Source organism: Acyrthosiphon pisum, chromosome A3, assembly GCF_005508785.2.
Source record: "Acyrthosiphon pisum isolate AL4f chromosome A3, pea_aphid_22Mar2018_4r6ur, whole genome shotgun sequence".
Classification (NCBI taxonomy): Eukaryota; Metazoa; Arthropoda; class Insecta; order Hemiptera; family Aphididae; genus Acyrthosiphon; species Acyrthosiphon pisum.
The window spans coordinates 21096488-21109516 of NC_042496.1; the positions used below are offsets into that span (position 1 = coordinate 21096488).

Below are 13029 nucleotides of genomic sequence, written 5' to 3' on the forward strand. Positions count from 1 at the left end.
CTGGATCTTCTATTAAAATGTATATTTTATATAATGTAATATATGGTTAATGTTTATACATTATCTGTCACTAGAAAATCATTGTACTAACTTTCAGTATTAAGTAAAATCAACAAATTTTCTGTAAGTACTTTAGCATTGTCTCTCTGGGCCAACCCTTTTAAAGTTATGTTTGATTCGATTTTGGGAAACTGAAGATTATAAGACAACAGTAAGTTGATCATGCATTCAGTCTTTTTTTCATCATCAGAAGATTTCAGTTCATTGTCCTCTATATCACTTAGTATTTTGGTAACGAAGTCCACATTCATATATTCTAAAAAATGAAAACCAAAATCATTTATCGGAAGCTTTAGAGATGAATCTTAATTAAATGTTTTACCAAAGCATGAAATTGGTAAAGTCTCTCCAACAGATAAAATGAGTGTTAGAAATTCAGAAAGAATGACTTGCTTGTTTAAATCTTCTTTGTTGTTTTGCATATCTCTAAACATAATTTTGGTTTTTTTTTGTCATTAATCAGTATACAAAATGTGTAGTAAATGTAAAATCTAATATTTTAGATTCTAATTTCAACAATGTAGGCAATATTATTTAAGAAAATAATGAAGTGCTCTAGGTGTACACAAGTCAAAAATAATCAATATTATTTGGGACCTGAATGAGGGGTCAGGTACTTATGAGTATGGACATAAGGTTATAGTTGGCCAATAAGTTTTTTTAATTATATAAACATTCAAACAAATTTATCCAATAGACAAGGTGTTTAATATTATATTATAATATATTAATGAAACTAAAAAAATTAATATTTTTAATTAATTAATTAATTGTATATTTAATATATTTTAATAGTATGTATTCAAATTATAATAATTAATATTAATTATTGGAACAATGTGAATGTAAGCATTTAAAATAGAAAAATAGAATTTTAATAATCAGATGTTTTGATAGAAATAATAAATAATAATAGACATTGGGACAATGTTGTTTTCTGATCAAATATCATATAGGTAACCTATTACAATTATAGTAATTGCCACTCTGATTTAAATACAATTATTATGAGAAAACTATCAACATTGGTGTTTTTATGATATATACATTTTTCTGCAATTTACGATAATTTTTAAATTGTAATATTTTACACATTCATAACTTACATACAAATTAAAATATCATAAAATAGCCAACATAGTAACACAGGTTATGTTCTTAACTAAAAATTTGATCAACCAAATGCAATTGTACCATGTTTATATGGGTCTGAAAGAGAAAACCGATAGGTAGTGAGCTGACATTCTCTTATTACAGGTACCTATTATTAAAAATTGAAAACTGAATAATTCAATATCCGCCATAAATTATTGATTAAAATTAAACTAATGCATGATTATCAATATCAAATTATTTGTGTAAATTTAAAATATTTACTATAAAAATCAACAAAGTACCTTGCTAATTCCATTGGCAGTATGGAATTAATTATAATATCAACAACAACAAAATTAAGTTTGCATAATTCTGAAAATATGTTGAGCAAATGTTTTTGAATCACCCATCGTAATTCCATTTGATAATATTCTAATAAATTATTAATTGATGTATATTGGTCGATTTTTAAAACATGATTTATGACCATGGGATCTGCATTTTTCTATAAAAATAAAATAAAAATATTTATTACAAAAGAGGGTACGCTGTTCATTTTGTGATAGTGATTGGTATTAATTCTAGTGTTTCGCATCATTCCAAATTTATGTTTAAAATATATTATAAAGGAAAAATTGTTATCCCAATTTAGAATTTTAAATCCTTCTATATACCGATACCAAAGTCGATTTACTATATATATATATTTACTAATACTGTAATAAAAAGTAGATTTTTAAATAAAATAAAAAATATATAATTTGTATCATCTAGAAGAGTTTAAATAATGTTGAGTACTAAATCTAATTTAAAATAATTGGTTAATTGAAAAAAAAAACTATATTCAGCACTATAAAAACATTAGCTTTGATATTATGATTCATAAATGTAACAAATTATAATAAATTAATTATTTCATATAAATACTTAATCAAATAGGTATAATAGGTATTATAGGTACCTACAAATTTTATATAATTTTATTTAATTTACAACTGATATAATTTTATATTTAATATAATAAGAATAATTGATTACCAAGATGCTCGTGAGCTCAATTAAACATTCTTCAATTTGAACATGATCATCAAATATTTGCCATGAACGTTGTTGTGAATCTTCTTTAGCAGCTGTTAAGTATTCCAATAACTGTTGCATGCATTTTCCATCCTTAGTATTTTCCAAACATTCCACTGGTAATGTTGCACTTGTAGGAGGAAAAGTATCAATAATTTCGCGTACACTATTGAGACTAGACTTTGCTGATTCATCAACTAGATCAGACAAATATTGAATCACAACAGAAACAGCTATTTGAGAAAAGTTGTATGACAATCCTGTATGATTTCTTACCTAAAACAGCAAAATTGTTATATATTTATATATATTATATACAATAATTAAAAATGTCTCAAATAATTTTTAAATAAAAACAATATGATATAATTTATTATGTACAGCTTAAACTACTATTAACTAACAACAATTACTATGTCTATACATTATTGTATTACACAAAATACTTTCTAATAAGTTTGGCTTAAGTTCAATAACTTTGCATTTTTTTTTTTGGGGGTAGGGGGAATGCTTGACAATAACTTAAAAGTTTTAACATTTGTATCAATAAATATAAGTATTGATATTTGTTTTTTCGAATAAATATTAGATAGACTTCAAAAATCTTATAAGTCTAAGAGATTTATTTCATATTAATTTATATTATATAGAAATAGTATGCAACATTATAATATTTAATATTAAGTTCATACTTGCTGCACTACTTCATAAATATCTGGAATAGTTATCTCCTTTGGTTTTTTTGAAACACTTAAACTATTTCCAGTTTCATTTAATGTTTGTTCATATGTTTCTGATTGATTACCCTGAAAGCATAATACAAAAATTGTGTTTATATATTTCATTATATTCAATTATATAACATAGGTGGGTACCTACATTACTTAACTATTTAAATATAAAAGTATAAGCAAAATAATAATACTTTATCAACGGTTTTGCACTGTATTGGCGTATCCAGTGTATTAAATGAAGATTTCTGTTTGAATTTTTTTTGTCGTCTCAATAATGATTCATATAGCTTAAATTTATCAGAACAATTATCATTCACATCAAGTTTTTGATGAACTGCCAAAAGACAATTCTCTAGGAATTTTAATACATGAGTATCCTTTACCTGATAAAATTTAAATAATTAATTAAACATGAAGGTAATTAACAATAATTGGATTTACTTACATAAATGGTTTTAACATAATTATATGGCACGTATCCTAAATCACCAGTATGGTTGATAACTAAACACCAACTCTTTTTATCAGCAACATCTCGGTAAATGAAAAACTCATCATTCATTTTGAAATCTAGTGTTCTCTCGGATGAAGTATCTTTGTAATCATACAATGCTTGAAGCATCTCATAATCTAATCAATATAAAAAATTAATATAATTACAATTATTATAAAACTAGGTCTTAGAAATTAAAATAAATTGCAAACTGTTTAGTCTCTAAAAAAAACTTTTATGTGAACATTTTATTATAGGATATGACTGTCCATAAAGAGACATTTTATGCAGCATAATATTATAAATAATAATACAAAATTTCCTAACATTAAAAAGAAAAATGTCGGCACAAACAATCATTACAATATATTATTATGTATTAATGTAGAGAAGTATATTGAATTGTTATCAAAACAGTACACAAAAATAGTGTTAGTTAATAATGTGGGAAAATAATATTTATTAATTATGATTTTATCTATAGCTTACTGCTTTCTGATGTATCGTTCATTTTTGTCCTCGACGAAATATAATAATATTAGGTATAAATCATTAAATTCTTATGGGTTATGCTGATGATAATTAGGCCCGGATAAATTTTTTTTTGTATTAATAATGAAAATATTATATATTATTTACTCGCACTGAACAATATAGCTTATTTGACATGGACATAGTACTAATAGTGTAATATCATATTGTACTAAGTATCTACTTAGATAACCGGAATACCGAATAACAGACCGATTATGAGAACTGAGTTTTTTTTAAAATGATTAAAACCGCAGATAAGAAATCTGATAATTATTGAAAAATTGTAATCCGCGAGAACATCGTGATTGTAATAACTTATACAGTAAACAACAACATGAAGACGATAATATTATGGGTGTTAAATATTAAGTTGTAAAGTGAGTGCAGACAGACCATTGAACTATATAATAACTATATATCATAATAATTGTAAATTATAATATATAAGTTATTATATAGTTCAATAGAACACTGCACGATTATAAAGTTCTTTATAATCGTGGTACACTGGTACAGAGTACAAAGCTGGCGACCGGCGGGACGAATAGGAGCGCACCATAGATTAAAGAATGAACATTGATAAGTATAATCACAGGACAATAATCGAAGCGCAGCTCATCCGCCAGGGTCACCAGTTCACAGGGCGCTAATTGTGTCACTTATCACCAACCACTAGGGCACTAGGTCATCGCCGTGGACTGTTAACTGTCTGGAATGTCACATAAATATTTTATGAACGTTTGAAATATTGAAGCTCTAACATTTACAACGTTGGATACCAGGAAATTAAAAAAAAATTGTTTATTTTTTGTCGTTTAAAAATGTATAACTGACTTATAGCTAACTTGTTAGAATTTTTATTTTGCTTCTTGAAATGCATTTGCCTGCGAGCGCCATTGCGCCAAACCTAACCTAACCTAACCTAACCCGACCCAATTTTTTTTTTTTCATTAATTTTACTGCAGTTGATTTTTTTAAATTTTGACCATGGGTAACCAAACTTAAACCCAGCACTATACTGATAAGAGTTTACACCGATTCATGAATACGGGTTAAACTTGAATTATTTCTAGTTGAATAATTTCATACAAAAAAAATATAGTTTCAAATTGTTGTACTAAGTATCGACTAATTTCTCTACATTTTATATAATCTAAAGTTAGTCTAAACGATACGCACTATGTGAATACTTCAATTTATTCCAAATTATAAAAAAAAAAATGTCTACTCGACTATTCTTAACATTAATAAATTGACACTTAAAATAGTATTTTTGAATTATTTTATTGATTTAATTTTAAAAAATGCATAGTTTTACCTCAAGACCTAACTAATCTTATCGATTTTTCGTTGTGCACATATCTCGTATTTGACTGTTTACATCATATCAGAAACATGTTTACATGTATCATACTGCACCCTTACTCCGTTCGCCGTATGAGTGTGGTTACTTGACGCATACGACTGGCGTTAAAGAGCGTGGATTTGTGTGGTTGCTAACCTAACCGACATTTTCTCGGCGAACGGAGTTTGCTGTATACTTGTGACGATTTAAAAATAATATTATGTAATTATGGACAATATTGAACACCGCAGTAACATGTACCTACTTTGCCTATACAACACGCCGGGCAACACGTTATGTTAGCGTGAAGTATATTATAGAACAATAATTTATATAATTATATTATATTCTATAACCTAGATTATAGGTACAGACATGTACATATTTTACAACCACGTTTATATAATGCAGCAGTTAATTCGCATTGATTTAATGCGAATTGAATTAATGCGCGTTATAGAGGGAGCGGGTTTATTTATGCACCTAAAATATTAAGATCAGAGGTCGGGTAAAATTTTAAGTCAATGCCAATGTTTTTTAGTCCATGTTTCATACTTTGTATTCCATGACCAAAACAATTTTAAAATTTTTTTTTTAAAATTCCCGCGAAAAAATTAATTCGCATTAAAGCGTTTACATGCATTTCTTGATCCCGGAGTAAGAGTTAATTCGATTTGACGAATCGAATTAAATAATAAATGCGCGTTAGTTTAATGCGATTTAAAAATGCGTTTATATGCACCCAACTCCTGGATTAACTCAATGCGCATTAACTGCTGCATATAAACGTGGTTTATATACGATGGTAGTTGCAGAACAACCTGCAATTATTGAAAATCACTCCATGCACATTTTAACGATCAGTTTTACAAATCGCATATTATAGTGCAATGTTTAATATGTGTATAGCTTATTGCATATATTAGCACAGACTGAATATTATTATATAAGCTTAAATAACAGCCCTATTATATATATATATATATATATAATTATATTATTTTATTATCTTTAAATTGGTACCCGTATTGGCGTACCTATTCTTATAATATAGTTATATTAATTATTATATAATAATATACATACCCGTACAGTGGTTGAATACACTATTACTAGCTGAATAACCCGGCGTTGCCCGGAAATTTTTTTTGACTCCGTTTAGGCGTAATTCGCTGTGCACATCGAAGCAAAACAGTATTATATTTCAATTTTTGGCCATGTCGCGTGGAGATGCCGGGTGAGTTTCGCTTATGGTTATGCGAGCAGTATATTATCAGGTAAGCAATCTACCTGCGTTAGATTGCAGACACAGTGTAGTTGGTGATAAGGTGAATGAATCAGTCAGAGCATCAATCTATCAATTTTTCCTATGTTTACCACTTTTAACCCCTGTAGGGGTTGATTTTTGAAAAATCCTTTCTAAGTGGGTGTCTACATCACAAAACAAAACTACTGTCCAAATTTCATACTCATATAGCTTCAGCGGTTCCGGCTAGGCGATGACGAATCACTCGGGACAAGTAATTTTATATATTTATATGTAATTATTTTATTTTCTAATTATCATTTCTAAATTTACTCTGCGTCCGTGTAGACGGCAAATTTATATATTATTCTACAGAATATAGCGTCTGTCGCAGCTCCGTTATTTTAGATTCTGAGTGGAGTGATGCATGTATTTATTTTACAATATTGTGTTTTTTAAAATAAATTTTATTTTAGTGTGTAGATGGGAAAGTTAAACTAGCATTGGGGAGGTCAAAATTACCAGTAGATTTTAAAAGCGCCGTGAAAAACAAAAAAAATAAATAAGGAAAAACGGGAATTTTTACGCAAAATTGGTTTTCGACAAAATCGATTTGGTTTTTTGTTGTAACTAACATGGGCGTAACTAGGATTGAATAGTTACAGGGGTTAAAGAGTCCTACAAAACTAAAGTGTAAAATAACACGTGGGGGCACCCCTTATAAGATTCACTGAAATTTAGCTATTACAAAAAGTCCGCTAAAACCAAAATTTAATGTAAACCATAATTTTTTTGGGCCATCTTCTTTCTTAGCACTACTTGATTTTTTTAATTTGAATAAACTGAAGATTTTGATAATTTTTTACAATAAAATCTAACGTATTTACCGTATACGTACTCAAAAATAAAAATAATGGCTGTGACAGTCTGTAATAGTACCTACGTAGGTATCTACTTTGCAGTCTGCACAGAGAGTGCCACAGCCCACAGACACACAGTTAATTGAGAACTGAGAATTGGAAAATAAAATGATTATATAATAGTATTCAACCACTGTTGTACGAATTTGCGATACAACTAATATAGGTAACTATAATTTTATAAGAATCGGTATACAAATGTATACGGGACACGGGCAACTATTTTAAGGTAATAAAATAATATATTAATATTATATATAATAGGGGCGTTATAGGGGTAAGCTTGAAGTCAATATGGAATAAGCAGATAAGCTATACACCATATTATATATAAACGCATTATTTCCCCGAAAACTATGACAAATTACGATAAATTTGTACATGGTAGGTACATATCTACACTGTACACAATGTCAATTATAATTTATATTAATATGATATCATATTTTATAATATAATAATTTATTACGTATTTTTTTTTTTCGCAACGATTTGGATTTTAATTACGAGTCTAAGGAGGGGCTAAAAAGTAAAACCTCATAGGAGAGCTAAATAGAAATACAAGGGGCTAAGCCCCCCACCCCTAGTTACGCCAGTGGTAACTAAAACAAATTACCGTGGATACATGCATTTTTCACTAAATGTTTATATTAACATTTTGTATACACCATAAGACTTCCAAAATATTTTGACTTGATATGAGCTGACATTTTCAGTTTCCAATTCTTTAGGTTTTTTTTTCTATAAATATCAATACAATTTTATTCGTTGGGCAAAAAGCTTGAAAATGTAATGCAAGGTTCCTAATATATTGTTACAATGGCTGCAGTTGAAAAATATTAAAAATACACCCACAATTTTTTTTATAAGCATTTAAAGTTCGAATTAAAAAACACGAAAATTCGTAAATTATTTTGAATTAAAAATTCTTGTTTTTAAATTTTAAAATTTAAAATTTAATACAAGATTCCTCATATAAGTTTGTCTACGTTAATCAAAAAAAATATCTTTTAGAAAGTCAAATTAAATGTTATTGAATTGTTTGAGGCTCAAATTACCCCTCATGGGTTATTTTACACTTTGGTTTTCTATAGGTCTCTAGCAGTCTATAGCTCCTGTAACTATTCAATCCTATAGTTACACCCATGGATAATATATAGGTAAAGAAAAAAGACGATTATGAAAATATTAAATATAAGTAGGTATACAACAGTATACACAAATTCGGGAGGGGTTGGAAACCAAATCGTATACTTTCATAATATAAAATAAACAACTTAAAAAAAAATGTAAAATATATTATAAATTAGAATAATACATCTAATAATCTAAATAATGTTTTTATATATATGTGTGTGATAAATTTCTAAAATTTTAAATCAAATGTCTTTTATAATGTATAGGTTAAGTTTTAAAGTCTAGGATTTTTTTTTGTTTTGCGAAACAACAATCACAATATCTGGATTGAATGAAATTCGTCTATCTAGTACACGATTTAAGATGGCACTATCTTAAATTGTGATCTATATAGTATATAATATTTACACTTAAAAGAACAAACCAGCTGTACGGTACAGCTGGTTTGATGTTATATAATTGGTGGTAATGATGTAGCTCATAATTTTAAAAGAAAAGAATTATTTGGAAAAATTCAAAATTTTAATGTAATTATATTATATCATAATTCATAAGTATACCTATGCTTCAATGGCTGAATTCTGGTAAAACCGGCAAAACGGGTACTTATAGATAATAGTGTTCAATAAGTTATCTTCAACCGTTGATAAATCGTTTGTGACAATGTGACATATTTATTATACAAACGCAATGCCAACAAAATTTATATTCGCACGATTATAATTTATAGGTATTCCTATAATATTAAATATTTAAATATAATAATATGTATAAGGTGTAGTATGTTATCATATTATTAGGGAAACATGATAAATTATTATAATAAATGGCTAAGCTCCCCCCCCTAAACCGTTGTATAGCCCACCAAATACCTGAAAATTGTACACCACATTAGAATATATGAAAAATTTTCATTTCCACATCTCCTTCTTCAACGTTCCCTTTACCCCAATCTCAAACATTATCAGGCATTCAGGTCTATAATAAACATCTGTTTAAGTAGTACCAAACTACTAGCTAATACCATTTTATTTTTTATGAAGAGGCATTATTTTATCAGTAGACTAGCCTATCCGACAGTCTGCTAGTCATCTATGTCTAATTTTATTAATGTAGGTAGGTATGAAAAATTTGCGATTTAAGTTGCGACGGAAACTACTAAAAATTTTTTTGTTAGGTAAGTACATAATTATTAATCAAAAATCAAAAATGATTTTGTCTTAAAAAAAAAATTTGTAAAAATAATATCTATTATAATAATAAAATTACTAAGAAAACAAACTTTAAAAAACCAAAAAATTCACTATACTGTATAGTAGTTATCGGGTGTACCTCGTAATTGAATAAGTCACTGTAATGGATGTGTTCAATTTTAATTTAATGGTACCTACATCATTGTAGGTATGAGATGAAAAACGGTTCTGAGTGGAGACTGTCCGTGTCAGCCTAAATGTAGGTAGCTACCTTAAAATCTGTACGGCAAGAAATGGCAAAATAAATTTTAATGGCCACTTATAGCTAGGTGATTTACCGTTATTACTACGACGATGATATCATATTGATCCTGCGCGAACCAACGATTAAATAAGTACACCTACTCGTTGTCATGGCGGCAGTGTTTCAAGGTCGCCAGTATTTTATTTACACTGCGTATAATCGTATACTCCTATTCCTATACGGCTATACCTAGAGAGAATAGCTATACCTAAACGTTATATGAGATAATCATACATTATATTAGGTACACAGATATACCTATATAATATTATCTGTATAAATATAAAAATACAATATTATCTACTATAGATACATATATATTTCTATAAGCGTTATTCCCTCTACGGACCACAGTATTTAAAAATGTATTAATAATATGACACCTGCACAGGGTGCTATAGCATTCTCTTAACTAGGTACCTACTTCACAAACGTTCATGGTTAACAATGTGATAGGCCCATAGGGGAGAGTGGAAAAAGTATCATTGGAAAAACATAAGATTAATTAGTAATAGGTAATTTATTCAACTTACTAAACCTTAATATAATAAATTCGACTAAACACTTGAATATTCTGTACTCTATTTACCCGATTAATTTACACAGGTTGGATAATAAATTGTTAGTTTGTATTAATATAATATGTTCTCCTAAATTTGTTTTGTTACGATAATTTTTGAATGAGTTATTCATATCATATTATATCAATATTCGAAATATACACACAAATAATTTAAACCTTGAAGGCTTGAAAATTCATAAAGTTACTTATTAATAATTCATCAAAGAAAGTAATACATTTAATTAATTTCAAAAATAGGTTAGGTACATTTTCTATTTTAAATAAAATGCAGCTTATATGTTTTTATTTTTATAATACACTGACAAAGTGTAATAAAAAATTATGTTTAATATTTCATGCATGATTACACACATTTTTTATACCCTAGTTCTCAGTTTTCTCGTCATCCACGATCCACCTGTGTGGCTGTGTATCGTGTTACGTATGAATATGATTTTATATTTGGAACTTTGAAAGGTAAGTAGGCACCTAGTTAAAAATATCAAAACCAGTATTTGCAAACAAAGAGATTAAGTACAAACAAAATAATATATTATAGGGCCAACTATAGCTACATATACATTTCACATATTGGACAATATAATAACATTAATAATATTGATACAATTTTAAGTTTCTTCAAATAATACGAATATTAAATTTATATTTATTAGGTAGATGTTTAAGTTTTTAATTCAATCGATTGAAAATAATATACAACATTAAAAAATATTATTAAATAAGCGCAATGGGGAAAGCTTAACGATCCGAAAATATTGTGTCTGATCAACATTTCAGTCAAAAAATTTTTAATTGAACATGTGTATTAGCAGAATCATATTTTAGCCAACAGCTAAAATATAGTTTGGCCAAAATTGTTGTCATCATTTTCAGCTAAAATACGGTTCGGGCAAATTTATATTTGTCGAATAAATCATTTTACACAAACATGCAGGTATTCAAGATATTTATCTATCTATCTCTATCTTCTAAATATATAATATAAAATAATTTCGAAAAAATAGGGAGACGGACTTTGAAATCGACCTGTTGATTGCGATTGCCCGTTTGGCCGCCCCTCCTATAGATAATAGTTCAGAGAAAAAACAGCTCCCATCGGACGATGGTTTTGGAAGGCAAATGAATCTCTCAAGAAAACATTTTTCAGTTCATTTTATAGATCTTACAATGAATGTCAGTGATTATAGTCATTATACTAGTATAAGATTTATGGATCATGTTCTCATCATTTATTTTGTTATCACTTATCACTGATTTATGCAGGGCCCCGAGCAGTAGCGTATAGCTAGGAATTTTGTATGGGGGGAGCTAAGTCTCACAAAAAAATACAAAAAATACAAATTCAATATGTCTTTTATTTACAATTTTTAATTTTTAATTAATCTTGATAAAATTCTAAGGTCAACACAGTCAATGGGGGGGAAGGCTATAGTCCCCTTAGCCCCTCCTCCTGGCTACGCCACTGTCTCCGCGGAAGCAGAGCCTATTCCAGAAAAGCAAATCATCAATGAACAATATTATTAATATTTTATTAAATTAGAAAAGACGAAATTTTTCAAATTAGTTCAAAATTAAAATAGTATAATAGTTCTAACTTCTATATCATCTGTGTAACCTTACCTTCATTTAAAATGTAATTTTATGCTTCTACAAAAATTTAAATCCATGTTTCAGCCTATTTCAATATAATTACCTAATATAGGTGTCGTTTACAAAGCCAATCGTTAATCTTTATTTGTATTATATTATAATATATATTTAGTATATTAATTTTAAGCAACAACTGTTTTATAAATTATGATCATTGTAAAAAAATATTGCATGTCATTGTTTTAATGAATATATATTTGAAGTTCAAAAGGATAAACATTACATTTTTTATTGAACATTTTATTATGAAAGAATTTTAGTCATAAAATGTTTGAAAAAAACTCATATTGCTTATTTTATTTTCCTTACCCAGAAACATGAAATCATACTCCTGCTTAGGCATATAATGCATCAATTAAAAATTTTTAGTAATAATATTTCTTGTTATAAATATTATTTGTTTAGTCCAACTAAACTCTAAAGAAGTTACTTTATGTTACTTATAAGAAAAGAACTAACTTACTATGGTTCCTACCATACTTATAACAAGACGCCAAGACGTCGTGATAAGGCATTCAAAAATCTGATAAAATGTACTATATAGTAAATGATTAGAACAAAGATCCGAACTTTGATTTCCTGCGAAGATCCATCGGAGATATCAAAACGTATCGTTATCACGAGTGACCGACGATTTTGAGAACCAATCGTTCGGAGA

The 13029-nt window shown here is 27.9% G+C and overlaps 1 protein-coding gene across 1 annotated transcript in view; it reads right to left on the reverse strand.

The window, feature by feature from the left end:
- The window catches only part of LOC100574920 (NCK-interacting protein with SH3 domain), a 5265-nt gene extending 729 nt beyond the window's left edge, over positions 1-4536 (reverse strand). The window contains exons 1-8 of the mRNA XM_008186099.3: positions 3949-4536; positions 3412-3596; positions 3158-3349; positions 2925-3038; positions 2194-2508; positions 1458-1660; positions 383-486; positions 92-316 (exon numbers count right to left, since the gene is read on the reverse strand). Coding sequence (XP_008184321.1) covers positions 92-316; positions 383-486; positions 1458-1660; positions 2194-2508; positions 2925-3038; positions 3158-3349; positions 3412-3596; positions 3949-3970 — 1360 coding nt within the window. The 5' untranslated portion in view covers positions 3971-4536. The remainder of the gene's footprint in view (positions 1-91; positions 317-382; positions 487-1457; positions 1661-2193; positions 2509-2924; positions 3039-3157; positions 3350-3411; positions 3597-3948) is intronic.
- Positions 4537-13029: the final 8493 nt, after the last annotated feature.